General features: G+C 50.4%; 2 protein-coding genes across 3 annotated transcripts; one reads left to right on the forward strand and one right to left on the reverse strand.

The window, feature by feature from the left end:
* Nucleotides 1-2,773: 2,773 nt before the first annotated feature.
* On the forward strand, nt 2,774-11,030 carry st6galnac (ST6 (alpha-N-acetyl-neuraminyl-2,3-beta-galactosyl-1,3)-N-acetylgalactosaminide alpha-2,6-sialyltransferase). Of its 2 annotated transcripts, XM_080021496.1 has the most exons (11): nt 2,774-2,868; nt 3,564-3,800; nt 3,913-4,347; nt 6,073-6,415; nt 6,975-7,140; nt 7,645-7,819; nt 8,321-8,453; nt 8,840-8,943; nt 9,219-9,302; nt 9,391-9,490; nt 9,773-11,030. In XM_080021496.1, exons 3-11 carry the CDS (start codon nt 4,184-4,186, stop codon nt 9,941-9,943), a joined length of 1,440 nt encoding a protein of 479 aa, XP_079877622.1. In that variant the 5' UTR covers nt 2,774-2,868; nt 3,564-3,800; nt 3,913-4,183; the 3' UTR covers nt 9,944-11,030. The 2 variants fall into 2 exon arrangements, with proteins under 2 accessions (XP_079877622.1, XP_079877621.1); XM_080021495.1 differs by lacking the exon at nt 3,564-3,800 and having other exon boundaries at nt 2,787-2,868.
* A 145-nt stretch (nt 11,031-11,175) lies between these two features.
* On the reverse strand, nt 11,176-13,488 carry LOC307245812 (parvalbumin-like EF-hand-containing protein). The gene is made up of 5 exons (XM_080021497.1): nt 13,476-13,488; nt 12,492-12,683; nt 12,253-12,388; nt 12,049-12,164; nt 11,176-11,488 (listed from the first exon to the last, which is right to left on the reverse strand). Exons 2-5 carry the CDS (start codon nt 12,595-12,597, stop codon nt 11,445-11,447), a joined length of 402 nt encoding a protein of 133 aa, XP_079877623.1. The 5' UTR covers nt 12,598-12,683; nt 13,476-13,488; the 3' UTR covers nt 11,176-11,444.
* Nucleotides 13,489-15,301: the final 1,813 nt, after the last annotated feature.

The raw sequence follows: 15,301 nt of genomic DNA on the forward strand, positions 1-15,301 counted from the left end.
ATTAAAATGAGTTATGATTTTTCTTTTATCATAATGGTTAATTACATTTTCAGCTTCTGTACCATTTTGGGATGCCCCGTGCTAGTGGTTGCTCTGAGCTTGTAGTCGTGGCAATAAAATCGCACAGTGCCGGTGCGACGTCATACTTTGCGGCCCTCGTGTGGCTGGGTAGCCCCCACTGCTTCCGACCTGTATGATGCACCACCGCCGCCGCCACCGACCCCGTACAGCTTTAAACCGGGGTCAAATCTAGCTCTACAACCTCGGAAGTGACATTAACATTTGGTTGTAGACTGACTCGGCAGGAGAGAGTGCGCCGAACGCTGCTCGGAAGAAAGAAGAAGAAAGGCAGAGGGAAGCGGACGAGATAAGAAGCGGGGGGGGGGCTGCGGCAGCGTGTCTGGAGGACGCGTCCGGCAGAGGCATTGTGATGCGATCACAGAGCGGCTTTGAAGGTTTCTGGGTGTAAGTTAAGAGAGAAGGGAGCAGAGGACAAAGCGAGAGCCCGAGCGGCTGAGGAATGTGCACAGAAAGTGTTTATAGGATTAGGCAAAGCAGAGCCTGGACACGGTGGGGGGCGGGGGCGGGGCGGCGTGGGCTCGGTGTCATGTGACCGGGACACACCACGAAGCCTCCATAAAAAGGAACCGAAAGCCAATCAATCAATCCAAACTCTATCACGGACTCTTTTGTCGACGGCGCCGGGACTCCAAAACGTGGCGGCTGACTCACTTTTGTTTTGTTTTGTATTGTTTTGTATTACGGATAATTGCCGCTGTACTGGGAACCTGTAACCCACAAACACGCCTGCTAATTAGATGTGGTATCATGTTACGCACCAAACTGGCTTTACCCACTCTGCCAGAAGATATTTATTTCCTTTGTTACTTTTATTTATTTGTCCATTTAAGCGCTTTTACATGACATTTTTCGACAATTTTCTTTTCTTTTTTTTGTCTGAAAGGTTTTCCGTCTCTTTGAAGGAATAATTCCAGGAAGCGTTTGCATGCTTTTTTTTTTTTTTTTTTTTGCTTTTTTTTTAATTAAGGAGAAAGATCCACAAGGTCACAGAAGTGTTTCTCGAAACATAAACCGTTGCGGTAATAAATGACTAAGCCATTCTCAAATGGTCTGGGTACGGAGTGTCCGCGTGCGAGCCACAGCTTTCGGGGGGACGCCTCGACGAAACGTTAAGCCCGGCCAAAGCTTCGGAGTTGAGGTCTCTCGCACGGACGCAGCTCGTCACCAGGAGGCCTCTCCCGCCTATGACTGTTATGTCGCAATGAAACACGCCCGGCCCGTTTGTGTTGTGAGATTAAACTATGACTTCACTTGACAAATCACTCCAGTTTGTTGCAATGTTTTTCTTTCGTTGTTCCCACATAGTTCACGGTTCTCGACTGTACTGGTTTTCTGATTTTGATTTACATATGCCCACGGTGGGGCGGTTCACAAACTGTGGCAAAAGGGAAGCGGAAGGAGAATAAAGGCAGGAGTCGAAGGCGGCGCTCTTCGTCCTTTTTCCAGAGGGTCGTCACGTCTCTCTTTTTCTGTGAACGGCTCTCAGACCGCCGCCCATTAACTCTTTATGCGTTTTCAGTAGTCAGTCCCTCTGGAATCGAGTGGGGAGGCGAGCCCTGTCATTAAAATGAGTAAACACCCCCCGCAAAAAAAAGCCACATTCAACTAAAAGGCGCATGTTGACTGTGGGAAACGACTTTTAGCAGTTAAAAGGACAAACCATAACTTGATCTGCGTGAAGGGTGATAGCTCAGGGGTGAAAGGGAGAGTGCCGACCGAAATCGTTGCCCAACGGCTTTATACCAACAACTTACATCCGGACAGAGTCAGACATCAAAGAGTGTCTTTAACCGGCAGTTTCATCTTCCATTGTGCATTACAGGACTGAATCATTGATATTTTGTCAAACTGTGCCATTAAAACGTCTAAGAAAGTCTTACATTTTGAATGAGCCTGCACTAGTAATAACCAAAATGCAGCCTCGGCCTGCGGAAATATCTTGAGTTTTTTTGTTGTTTTTTTTGTTTTGTTTTTTGTTTTTTCCCCCGTAATCCCTCAAGATAACTGTCATTTATATTTTTGTGGTAATAGCGGTGCAATCACATTTTCCATCTCCAAAGTGCCCTTTTATTCCCAGGGGGACTGCAGCCTATACATCTGGAATAACGTCTAGAGCTGACCCACATTGCTCCTCACCCTCTAGCTCACTCACTCACTTCCCTAAACTGCTGGTGCGTATTGAAATGCCCTTCTTTCTTTTCTTTTTTGGTCTTCCTTTCTGTGTGTGTGTGTGTGTGTGTGTGTGTGTGTGTGTGTGTGTGTGTGTGTGTGTGTGTGTGTGTGTGTGTGTGCGTGTGTGTGTGTGTGCTTGTGCGCGTGCGTGCTGTTTCCACAGAGGAAAGAGCATACCTGACGGCGCACCCTGACCATTGACTTTCACCTCACTCCCTTTACCCTCGGAAAAGCGGATGGAGGGGAGGGGAGGGGAGGGATTGTTGGGGGGGGGGGGGGGTCTCTTGGACTCTATCCGTCTCTGTCTTAGCAAAGAGCTGCCCGCTCATGTCTAAACTTTATTGCAACCTGCCCTGCTGGTTGAGCTCTTTTCTCTCTACAGTATCTCCCTCCCACCCCTTCCTGCTGTCACAGTGGGGTTGGGGGGGCGACCAATTGCCAGCAGCTGTTGCTCATTTCACAATGGTCCCGCCCATACTGTGCTGGGCTGAGAGTGGGGCTCAGCACAAGATGTGGAACGCAGGGCTCTAAACTGGAGAGGGAACGCGTCTCCACTCTTGAAACTGTCACACTAGAGCGGGACCAGCTCCGAAGAAGACTGAAGTCTGCCACTGGGTGAGGGGAAAACCACACTGTTTGCTTGTTTTGCATTTAAAAGGCTGTCTTTGGCAGAGCAGGGCAGACAGACAGACAGACAGAAAGACAAAAGACCAGAATAAAACTTTTGAGACTTGTCCCAACGTGGCACAGCTTTGTGTACTTTTGTTGTGAAATACAATGTTTTGTAACCCCGTTTTCTAGTCTTCTGCAGGTTCTCTAACGCACGATCTTAGATGTGTTGTTCAATGTGCAAAAGGACACTTGGATGAAATGTGTCACTTGGTTCTACGTTGAAGCAAGCCACTTTGAAATGTCTGCTGAGGGGCTTCTGCAGTGTGAGAACAGCCTGCCTTGTGTCAGTTAACCTGAGAGACGCAGGGTCTCTCAGATACAGCTTATCAGGGGGTCACCGCAATGGCATTCCAGCCTTCCCCCCTTAGGGCTCGGGAAGCTCCAGCTCCAGAATTCTGGTTTCCTGGGGCCGTGTTTTTTGTAAGCCTCACAAAGAGGTGAGAAGTGGTGCTCGCTTGTGTGTGCTCATGTGTCCAACTTTTTGCTGGAGACCTTCAGGGGCTTCTGGAGCGTTCACTTGGGCGGGCGGGCGGGTGCGGTGCGTGGGGGGGAATGGACTGGTTTCTGCGTTCCTGTATATGTCAGTCGCCAGCAAAAAACGTATAACCCTGTTTTTCCATTTAATTTCCTGTAAACAGAACAGTCAACCGATCATTCCCATCTGGACAGTACTATGTGCCCAGTATTTCCCTTCCCGTGTCCTGCAATCCTACTCTAATGCCCTGGAACAGAGGGGCAACAGGACAGAAAAGTCCAAAGAGGGGGAAAAAAACAAACTGTAAAACGATTATTATCCTGCACTTTGGGCATTGGCACGAGGACGTTCTTTCATCAAAAAGGGATTATTATCGGCTCTGCTGACACCGAAAGATAAGGTTTCCCCCTCTTCATCCACTATCCCCTTTGACTCACTCCGCTCTTTTGCAAAGAGATGTTTTTGGGGTTTTGTTTTCATTTTTTCATGTTTGTCACTCCTTCCCTCCGCAGGCAAGTTGGGGGCAGTTCCGAGAGCGTCAAAAGCCTCTGGTGGGCTAATTAAGTCTCTGCATTCACCAGTTTCCACGCCGCCACCCCACCAACAACTATAAATCCTTCCCTCCTGCAAAAGAAGCTCGGTCTCAGTGGTAGGACGGCATTCATCACCTCTCTTCTCTACCCACCGAGCCTTGGCCGCCATCCTCCAGCTCCTCATGTACCCTCAGCGAGTGCAGGGGGCAGGGGCCGCACACTCAGCCGGCCAGCCAGCGTCGGGCTCGTCATGATGGGCATGGGGCTCCAGAGGAGGCTGTTCCTCGGTCTCCTGTCTGTAAGCTCCCTGCTGTGCATCTACATCCTGTGTGTGTGCTTGGAGATCCGTATGCCCTGGCACATGGTGCACCTGGCCGGCTTCCACGGCACAAGCGACCCCCCGGGAACAATCAGGCAAGTTTGCGGAACAAAGAACAAACATGGACATGCTCACAATATGGCCACAGGGCAGCCCTTGAACCCAGGGTTTATTTTCTATGGTACACACAAATATAACATTAACTTCAACCTTGCTGGCAAAGAGTGCAAATCTCACAACAAAAATGACATTTTCTTTGGAACTGAGGGTGAGTTTTGATGTTTTGTCAAAAAATAAATACAAAAAAAGTATATAACAAACAAACTACAACAAACAATATTAAACTGTCATTTCGCTGTGGACCCACTGGAATTCCTTTATGGAACCCTAGGGAGCCGCGGAGAATAGTTTGGGAACCTGGCTTTGTTCCCCCTGTAAGATTTCAATACAGAGACAAGTAAAGAAGGGGACACATTCATAAAAATCCATTAGCTTCTACTTTTTTTTCATTCCTAAAAGCCCTCAACCTTTAGGTAATGGTGGGATTTTAAAAAGTTGTCTGGCTTTCTGCAACCGCTGCTGATCCCCCTTCGAGTTGTATCACTGGTTCCAACAATGGAGGCTCACAGCGCTCTGGCCAGACCATGGGGGGAAAAAAAAAAAAAAAAGCCCCCAGAGTTATTTTGCTGGAGGTCATCCCCTAACACGCATGTGTGAAATGTAAGCCTAATTTCAATGGGCAACACTTCAGATTTAAAAGCCATCTAGGCCAGATAAGAAGCATCAGGAGGAGATAAGGAAAGGAAACAAAATGGAGTCCCTGGACGTCTCTTGAGAGGCCTATTTCAGACACTAAATGATGTCTCTGCGTTTTTCAGGGCTCACGGCTCTCTCATTTTGGGAGTTGCCGGAGCCGTGGAGCACTGACGGGCTGTGCCTTAATTCCTGGGTATTCAAATAACCATGTTGCACGTCCCCCGCCCGCACCACAGTGCAGCTTCACTCGAGCAGACGGCCCAAGTCCAGCACCGACACAAGTGACAACGTTTTCTTTTGCCCTCCAGCTCCAAGACTTAATTACCCTGTCTGCTCCGTCGATTGGCGTTTGTTTGTCTTAAACCCATCAGACGGTATACAATATAAAAGAGAGTACAAAAAGACATCCTACTTACGCATAACATTCAGAACCCCTTTCAAAAAGACATTTTGCACACATGTGGAAGTTATTCCTAGAAGCCCAGAAATGCTTTTCTTGGGTGCCGTTCAAAGTGCCTGTGTGCTAATGAGAGGGCTCGTCTTTTTTAACGTGCAGCAGTTTAAAAGCCAGACGGCCTCAGGATTACGTGCAGTTCCTGAGGCCGGTTGGCTGCGGCACACACCTCCAATTCATTAACCACGTAGTTGGACATTAATGAGGTCCAGTTACACTTTACTGAGACTTCACATCCTGTGAAAAGGACAGGCCTCGGGTTTGTCTCCGTAATAATGATGAGTCAGGACAGGCGGGAGAGTCCCTGTTACCCGAGATGGCAGCTGTGGTTAGCTTGGACTCGGGCAAAAATGAAATCGGCAGCGTTGCCCACCTGGTGCCGAGCTTGGAAATGATTTTGGAACAATAATGATCAGTCAGTTGACTTTTCTGGACGAGGTTGCATGAATCAATCGCCTCCCCCCCGTCCTTCATTTTGTTAGATCTCCAGCCGCGTAGACGTTGTTGCTCAGCTTCACGGTATGAAATGGACCAATTTGTCGACGCTTGGGCGCTGAGGCGGCGATCGGCCCGCTCATCGTCAAGCCCTTCCCTTCTCCCCCTCTTCTAGTGGGTCACGAGGCTCGGCGCGGCTCGTCGCCAGCGGCAACGGAGGCGGCTCGCCCCGCGCGTCCTCAGCCTTCACCTCCAGCCCGAAGCCCTTCTCCCAAGGGCCTCCGCGGGAACTTGAAAGGACCGCCGACACTAAAACGGCAAAGACTTTGGAGACCGGGCAACCTGCCGCAACGAACGGAGAGAAACCAGCCGACGGCAAAGACGCGGGCGGGCAGAAGGCCGGGACGGAGACCCGAGGCCTGAACCTGCAGACCCAGCGGCCCCCTCAAGCAGCCAAGACCACGGAGCCCCCCTACATCGGAGATATTTACTATGTAGACGACAAGCCACCGCCGACGGTGAGATCCACCTCCGTACACTTCCACTTCAGGCAGTTTTTCAAAGAGCAGAGAGGATTTCAGTACCTCGTATCAGCGTTCGCTAGGCAAATAGAAATGGAAATATATTGCAAAGCTATCGAACTTCCCGTGTGTATTTACATACAGAGCTTCTTTAAAAACCGCATGTACTGTACAGTACAGCGAGGGAGGGGCTTTCACAATGACTGTGGCTACTGCACGCTCCTCCTCCTGCTTTGACTCGGGCTGTTTGTGCTTCAAGCAATAGCTTCTCCTCAATCATTTCTTATATAATTGGAAAGTCTTCCCAATTAATATTTACTGCATAGTATGAGAATCCTCTTGACACTCTCTCGCCATTAGGCTTGTTTTTCTGGAGCTGGATAATTGTCTCCTGAGAGAGTGTGCTAATATTGAGGTTGTGCAACTGGAAAACTTGAGGTGGCCCACGCGTATTGTGGGAGTTTTAATTGGGCTATGTTCTAATGAATGTTTAATGAATTCAAGCGTATGGGTGGGTGGGTGATAAAAAACACTCGCTTGTATTTGGCCCCTCCAGACCTGCCCAGACGGCATCAGGGGGAAGATGGCGGCAACAGAATTTGGCGAGCGTTTCCTGAGCACGATTCCAGTCCTGCAGTGGGCCAAACACGCCACTCCCGAGCAGTACCAGCGTCTGAAGCAGTACCCGGGGACGCACGGCTGGGGAGAAATAGATTATGAGAGTAAGTTGCCGTTCGCTTTATCACTTTGCCCCCAGCCAGGATACCAGGAAGGAAGTCTGATTTAGCCATTGTGCGTACCAGCTATTGTCTACATCTGCCAGATACGCCTCCCCAGCGCTGGCGGTCAACAGGACACGCAGTATTCTGTTGATGCCTCTTGGGACACCCTTCCCGTTAAGATGCTTATCGTGTTTGCAGCATAATAGTGTCCTGCCGCCCTCCCGCTCAACCCGGGAAATCCGATCTTATCTTCGCAAATTTGGCAATGTGCGTGGTAAAATCTGAAATTTAGAGGTGGTATTCCATGCAGACCAGGCCGGCAGAGGAACTTTCATTCCCACGAGTTTTATCTTCCCAACCAATAGGGATTCAGATCCGAGTAGCCTTTTTCCCACGGGGGCCGAATATGATTTCAAATAGGAGAGTGCGGTCCCGGGATAATGGCCGTCTTTGAAGTCCGATATCGAGGTAACCGCCGGCAAATGATCTCTCTGCACCCGACAGCGCTGGTGGCAAGTCTGTCCATCCTCAGCACGCCCGCTAACCGGCAGATGTTTGACGACTGGAGCCGCCGGCGCCAGGACTCGCAGTGCATCCGCTGCGCCGTGGTGGGCAACGGCGGGATCCTGAAGAACTCGCTGAAGGGGTTGGAGATCGACGCCCACCACTACGTCTTCAGGTAGGCGTCCCGCCCCCGGCAACCGAGGGTTCGCTTCACCGCCGTTGAGATGGACCAAGAGGGGAAACTCCCTTGGAAACAAGCTCCTGGAAAATGTCACACGTCAGAGCCTTCCTTCCTGCCTCACGCTGACTTTTCCCAACGCGCCCTCTCCGCCTGGTCTCAAAGGAGCAGAAGTGCCTCGTTGTCGCCCGTTTGTGAATGGCTTTTTGTGGCCTCCGGGTGAATAGCTGTCGATAAGAGACCCCTCGCTGCGTCCGGAAAGTTTTCAGTGTGTCTTATTCAAGATGTGTTTTTCAAGTACTTCTTCAGAGCACATAGACATGGGGCTGTGTTTGGTTACTGTGGTGACTGATAGGCTAAGTGGAAATCAACGGTCTTTTGGTCTTTTGTTTGGGTTTTTAGCCCGTCTATGCAAGTATGTCTGTATATTCATGTATTCCGTTGTACGTGTGTATACCTCTTTGTGTGTGTGTCTGTGTGTGTGTGCGCGATGTCTAGAACAAACGCGGCAGTCATAAAGGGCTTCGAGCAGGACGTGGGGTCACGGACCACCCACTACACCTTCTCCACCAACACGATGAGGAACTCGATGAGGAACGGCGTAGGCTTCAAAGGGCCTCCTGTGTCTGAGGTCAGACCACAAGACGCTGCCGGACAACAAAATGCCAAGAGCCGTCCTCCTTTGTGTTTTTTCTTTTCCCCCTCCCTCGCTCTCGAATAGGAGTTCTTCTTACAAGGACATTGAAAAGGAAACACCCTGAAAAATGAATTGCTCATCCTTGTTATGAGCCTCCCTCATAACAGAGATGGAAAGGATTGTAGAACCCTGGTATAACACTGGATTATGTCTATCGTATTCTACCGTTGGTGTTCCGCCGAGGACAATCTCGAAAAGGTCTCGTCGAGACTAGTGTGTTAATGCTTTTTTTTCTTTTTTTTTTTAAACCCTTTCTCTCTCTTTTTTTTCCCCCCCTAATTCCTTTTCCTCTCTCCTTTTCCTCGTTCCCTGCTCCACAGGAGACACGGTACGTCTTCCTACCGGACCACAACCGTGACTACCTGCTGATGAAGGCCGCGGCCACACACACACCGGTGGAGAAAGGGCCTGAGCGCAACGTCTCGTAAGACGGGCCTCATTTTCATCCAACTAAACACTTGCACCCATAATATCTCCCGCTTTGTGAAGCTTATGACTATCCAAACTGAAATGCCTTATTTAATGTGTTGTATTGTTGCCTAAATCTATCTGTATCTACTTTCTCGTGTGTGTGTGTGTGTGTGTGTGTGTGTGTGTGTGTGTGTGTGTGTGTGTGTGTGTGTGTGTGTGTGTGTGTGTGTGTGTGTGTGTGTGTGTGTGTGTGTGTGTGTGTGTGTGTGTGTGTGTGTGTGTGAGTAGTCCACCCGACTACTTTGGAGACCATGTGTCTGCAGACAAGCTGAAGATGTACCACCCCGACTTTGTTCGCTACCTAAGGAACAGGTGAGGGAGCGAGAGACGCGACGGGGGAGGAGGGGAGGGGAGGGAGAGTCCTCACACTTCGCGTCTCATCACCATCTGAACGTTTCAGGTTCCTTCGATCCCATGCACTGAAGACCAAATATAAGGACATTTACCGTCCGTCTACGGGCGCCGTGATGCTGCTGGTAGCGCTGCACACGTGTGACCAGGTGAGCCTCCAGGGAATGCCCCCCCTCCCCCCAGGTCCGAAAAACCAGTCATTAGACAAGCAGCGATGTCGAGCTGTTGGAGCAGAAGGGTATAACGAGGAATGATTTGTTGCATCCTCTGGTAGAGGGTAGGTTTCGGATAGGAACAGGTTTGTGTACCCACTTTGAGTGTATGTGTGCTTAATGTATGTAGCGCAATAGTTGTCACCAATTCGCACCAAGTAAATTTTTGTGCGATTAAAAAGCAAAAAAAAAAAAACAAACGTGTTTTTTTTCGCGAAGGTGAACGCATACGGCTTCATGACTCCGGACTACAGCAAGTACTCGGACCACTACTACGACAGCAGGTACCACCCGGTGGGCTTCTACATCAACCACGACCTGCGCATGGAGCTGGCGCTGTGGCAGCAGCTGCACCACGCCGGCCTCATACGGCTTTACATGGGCCAGTGAACGGCGCCCCGCCCCGCCCGGCGCGCGCGCACGCACACAGCCTCTGCGGGCTGTCACAACCACTCCGTCCAAAAGCCCCAAACGCCCCAAAGCCTGGGACGTGTGATGTGGCGACAGATGAGCATTGAGTGAAGTTTACAGGACTGACGACTTGGCCTCGTGCAGCAGCGACTGTTCACTACGCCCAGACACGGTCTGGAAGAAGCCACAGTTGATGTTGGTTGTTGTTGTTTTTTTTTTTTTTTTTGGGAGGGGGTTATTATCTTTAGCCTCGCCGTTGCTCCATCTATTTTGGGTACAGATATGGTGGTTTTATCAAAGAATGGTTTTGTTTCCATTTGCGTGTGTGTGTGTGTGTGTGTGTGTGTGTGTGTGTGTGTGTGTGTGTGTGTGTCCCCAGGCAGACAAGCAACAAGATCAAATATAGAACTACAGAAATAGTCATTCTGAGCAGGGCTGGCTGTATTCATGTTCCATTCTGACAGTGCGTGTGTGAACCTGGGCGAAACGATTGATTGATTGCATTTTGAGTTTTTAGAAACGTAACTTATTTTTTATTTTCCTTTCATTCTTAAAGAGTTTTAAACATTTTTATTTTTTTTTTAAGCACAAAAATGTTGTGCTTAAAAATTTTCCTCTCTTCCTGTTGTGCAAAATACCACATGTGAACACCGAGTCTCGTGCTCTTGAAATGTGAATCACAAGTTCTGCCGAGTGCGTTGCGCCGGCCGCAGCGGGGGCAATGTCTGAGGTGACGGAAGTTGTTTCCGCAACAAGATGGAACAAGCCTTGTCACGCCGGTGCCCTCGTCGCTGCGCACCAAGCCGTCATGGCTCCCAGGAACGCCTCGTGCAGAGAGCTCGGTGCACCTGCTCTCCTCTATTCAGCTGCCACGGTCACAGGAAGTCGCCAGACAGAGGTCGGTCGCAAACAAACGCCAGGACTTGTGGAACTGGGTCTTGAGTTGGACAAATAGTTTGCCAACGTGTGTGTGTGTGTGTGTGTGTGTGTGTGTGTGTGTGTGTGTGTGTGTGTGTGTGTGTGTGTGTGTGTGTGTGTGTGTGTGTGTGTGTGTGTGTGATGTAGTGGTACCAAGTACCTTGTGAAATACACCAAATATATCACACGAATCAGGGATTATTCTGTGTTTTTATTTAAGATTTGAAACGTTTCAGAGTAGCAAAGGTTGGTTGTGGATACATCGGGGTCATTCATCGTGCAATTTCTGACTGTGACTTTTCTGAAATGCATATTAAAGGAAGGTGTGATTTTTAACCAGGTCTGAATTGTTTTTGATTCAAGCAAGTATGTGGTCTATAAACAGAAGTCACTTGGTTCACTTTTATTTATTTATTTTTTTGTGATTTGTTTTGCAGACGGCTTTACATTTTTTTTCTTTAAAGAGGAAGTGCAATCTTCACTAGGGGCAGAAGTGATTCTCTCTCTCTCTCTCGCTCTCTCTCGCTCTCGCTCTGGCAGGAGTGGATGGACGGCTCGCTCCCTACTTTCTTGGCTTCTTCTCTAACTTCACCATGTCGGAGAACTCTGCAAAGGCAGGGAGGGACAGTGTTTGAAAGCCGTGTGTGTGTGTGTGTGTGTGTGTGTGTGTGTGTGTGTGTGTGTGTGTGTGGGTGTGGGTGGGTGGGTGGGGGGGGGGTCATGAGTCATGCATTGCACCACTGGAATGGCGGCCAAAACGTCTGTCTGCTCGACAATATAGCTACGTATTACAGCTGATGAGAGGATTTTGAAACCCTAGCCATTTCAGATTTTGGCCTTCCATGCATATAGGTGTGATTTTTTTTTCTGTCTTTCATTACTGCTTGAATTGCAGATCTACAGACAATCAGATCTGCGAATCCATTCAATGCATTGCACTTTAATAACTGCTCATAGGTCGATGATAAGCTCACTTTTGATGATTAACCCTTTAGTGATGTGACTTCTTTTAAAGTATGGCTTGATTACTGAGCAGTTACCACAGGAGGGTTTCACAATGTAAGGATATACTGCCCCCTGGTGGTGAGCATACATCAATGCAGTTTGAGTTGAGCTGCAGCGCCAGCATCACAGAGCCCGAACGGAAGGTCGAGACGGACCCTCACCTTCGAAGTTGATGCGTCCGTCTCCATCCGTGTCTCCCGCCTCGATCACGGCCTCTGCCTCCTCGTCAGTGAGGGGCACCGAGGGGGACGAGGTGGGTACCGCGGACACGATGTACCTGGGGTGGGGGGAAAAGAAGCGTGCGGGCGTCACGGCTTCGCGTCGGCGGCCTCTACCGCGCGCGCAATTTGACACAAGGCGCTTACTTGATCTCATTCCACTCTATGTAGCCGCTTCCGTCTTTGTCCAGGATCCGGAAGGCCGTCTTGATGGCGTCCTCCCGTTTCTCCGACGTGTTGAACTGCCTCATGTACTCCAGGAACTTGCAATAGTTGAAGTGGCCTGCGGTGCAGAGGGGAGGATAATAAAGGACCTAATTTCCGTCATCCCAACGATCCCATCTTTACGGGGGGGAATGTTGCTCGCCCGTCACACATAGCGTCACCCTGCACTCTCATCTCCCGTGGGAGGCGGTCGACGTCCCGGTCGGTGAGGGAGGCGCCCATGGCCAGGGCCACCTTCTTCACCTGCGTTCCGAAGTCCTCCGCCATGTCGCTTTCTCTCCCTAGCTGCGGTGCAGTGAGCCAGCGGGAAGACGGCGCTTGGGGGTTGCGCAGCCCTTTCAGAATCTCTGCTCCTGCACAAACAGAGGGAGGGGACCACAATGGAAGTCGAGAGAGAGAGAGAGAGAGAGAGAGAGAGAGAGAGAGAGAGAGAGAGAGAGAGAGAGAGAGAGAGAGAGAGAGAGAGAGAGAGAGAGAGAGAGAGAGAGAGAGAGAGAGAGAGAGAGAGAGAGAGAGATCAAAAGCAATGTGTTTTTGTAAATTATGTGTGACTTTTTTTTTTTCTGCGCGTGGCTCTGGGTGAACGTCGGGTCACGTACGCCGCGCTGGCGGTGTAAACACGCTTTCACATTCAGGTGGCGCAGTGTGGGGCAGCAAAGCTTCCCAACATGAAGCAGAATATCTGCCTTTCCATGGGTTTCATCACCCCTCCACCCCCAATCTCATACCATCATTTGCACTTCAAGAACTTTTTTTCCCTCCATCGAGATGAATGTGCTACAGTTCCCCCGTCTGACTGCGCTAGAGATAAAAAAAAATAAATACATACATCGAGTCCGAGATCAAAGCCGACGATTCCCCTCCCTCCCCGTCCACTGAGTCCAAAGACGGACCGATAAAAGAAATGGCGCACAAAATGAAAAAAACAACAACCTTATTCCATCTGTTTACGTACTCCACCGGACGGAACGACCGACTCAAAACAATTACGGGACGGAAATAAAATTTTAAAAAAACCCCAGAGAATTCAGAAATCGTGACCCCGGGACTGGCGTTTACTGTACAAACGGAAAACCCGACTCGAGGTCTCGTCCGTGAACTCTCTCCTCGCTTTGCCCGGTTCCTTTCCCCGCTGTGCTACTCACCCGTTTCGAGGCTCCCCGGTAGAGACAGCCGGGCCCCCTCCGCTCCCTGTCTTTTATATCTGGGAAGGATGGGAGCACAAGTGGCCTTGCACCTGTCACCGCCGCCCCCCACCTCCCATAGCGCCCATTCTCCATCAAAGTCTTGGCTCCCGCCGGTCCGGACGGGACGCTCCTCTCCCGAAGCACGGGGCCACGACCTCCCTGCGCTGGGCCCCGTGCGGGGGGGGGGGGGGGCATTGAACTGTAAGACGCCGGGGCCGCGCGTTTGGGTCGGGGGGGGGGGGGGTCGCAGGAGGCAGTTTGTTATTCCTACGGTGTGAGGCGCATCCCGTTTGTTTTCCTTTTTGTTGGCTCGAGCATCCACACCTTGCATCAATAATGCATACGTGCTGCAGGAGGCCGGAGCAGCGGAGACCATGAGGTGTAGACGAGCGAGGCCGGTCCAATGAGAAGAAGAAGAATCTTTAATTATCCCACCACACACACACACTTTGGATGGTGGCCAGTGAAATGTGGCCTCTGCATTTAACCCATCCTGGATTGTCCTTCCTCCGGGGGGGGGGGGGGGGGGGGCAGCCAGGAGCAGTGGGCAGATGATGTGTCCATGATTTTGGTGGGGGTCCTTACTGACGTGAGGTGGAGGAAACCCCATGTGAGCACGGGGAGAACATGCAAACTCCACACAGCAAGGCTCCTATTTGGGAGATAACCCACCGGAGCACAGTGCCAACAGTGCCCCAGGTGGGAATCGAACCCAAGACCTTCTTGCTGTGAGGCAGCAGTGCACCGCCCATTGTGGCGCCACCGTGCCACAATGGGCGCTTTATTTTATTTATTTTTTTTTTAGGTAAACAACAATCTGTGGGGTTCGATAACCCCCTTCCCTCCACTGTTGACCGGCAGTTTGGCCCAAGAGCAAACGTGGTCCAGCTGACCCAGCCCTTCTCTGATACTGTGTCCAGCAGCCGATGTCAGCCTCGAAAACGATGGTGGTACGGAGCAGCTCTGTATTCCGGTTCTGGTTGTGTGTAATATAATTCTGTATTTTCCATTCTCTTCTTCTGTTGGTTTTTTTTTTGTTGTTTTTTGTGTGGTTCGGGCAGTGACGCAATGAACTCTGTTTTTTCGACGAGACGCAGCCGTTTTCACCTTTGACTCTCTGGCTTTTTCCTCCTCCGGTTGACACGTTTTTCACCCCAGTTACTTGAAATGCAAGGTGGGGGCGGTGGCGATGGGAACTGGGATATGAGCTGAAATTTATTGGAGCTGACCCTTCAATTCAGGGAGTGCGCTTCAAAGGCAGGGAGTTTAGACCTGGTTCCTCAGCAGTACACACCTGAAGGCCGCTTTGATCAGGACGTTGCCGTTCCAGTGATAAATCACTTTGGAACCACAACCCTGCTTCACTGTCAGCCGTACGCGAGGCACGAAATCGCGTTTGATGGCTGTTGGGCACACACACACGCTTTGGCGCAAAAAGCGGATGTAGAGGGACCGACGAGGGGCTTTGGAAAATGGACTTTCTTGTATCTTGTTCACGTAAATTATGCTCACGCGGTTCATGAATAACTTAGTAGCCGAGCACGTATGGGGCAGTGATGGATTCCACACCAGACGCCGTCACGATATAGTTTAAAGATGGCCGTTCTACTGTACCATGTATACTCAGCTCAATCCCTTTCTTTTGCTTGCTGAGCTCCTGCGTTGTGATGGTGAATTTGTGTTATTTACAGGAGAGCGCAGGTTCAGAGGGGCATTGGACCGCCGCGCGCGAGGCACCCCGTTCTTCTTTCAATCCAGGCCGTCTCCGCGCCAGATCTTTGCCA

Source organism: Zeus faber (assembly GCF_960531495.2).
Source record: "Zeus faber genome assembly, chromosome: 20".
Taxonomy (NCBI): domain Eukaryota; kingdom Metazoa; phylum Chordata; class Actinopteri; order Zeiformes; family Zeidae; genus Zeus; species Zeus faber.

What these genes read in the sequence shown, in the direction of transcription:
- LOC307245812 (XM_080021497.1), bottom strand. Translation starts at nt 12,597, where the DNA reads ATGGCGGAGGACTTCGGAACGCAGGTGAAGAAGGTGGCCCTGGCCATG. An exon ending in ACGGGAGATGAGAGTGCAGG is followed by an intron (nt 12,389 to 12,491) that starts GTGACGCTATGT and finishes TCTGCACCGCAG; the next exon opens with GCCACTTCAACTATTGCAAG. An exon ending in ATAGAGTGGAATGAGATCAA is followed by an intron (nt 12,165 to 12,252) that starts GTAAGCGCCTTG and finishes CCCCCACCCCAG; the next exon opens with GTACATCGTGTCCGCGGTAC.
- st6galnac (XM_080021496.1), top strand. Translation starts at nt 4,184, where the DNA reads ATGATGGGCATGGGGCTCCAGAGGAGGCTGTTCCTCGGTCTCCTGTCT. An exon ending in GACCCCCCGGGAACAATCAG is followed by an intron (nt 4,348 to 6,072) that starts GCAAGTTTGCGG and finishes CCCCTCTTCTAG; the next exon opens with TGGGTCACGAGGCTCGGCGC. An exon ending in AAGGGCCTCCTGTGTCTGAG is followed by an intron (nt 8,454 to 8,839) that starts GTCAGACCACAA and finishes CCTGCTCCACAG; the next exon opens with GAGACACGGTACGTCTTCCT.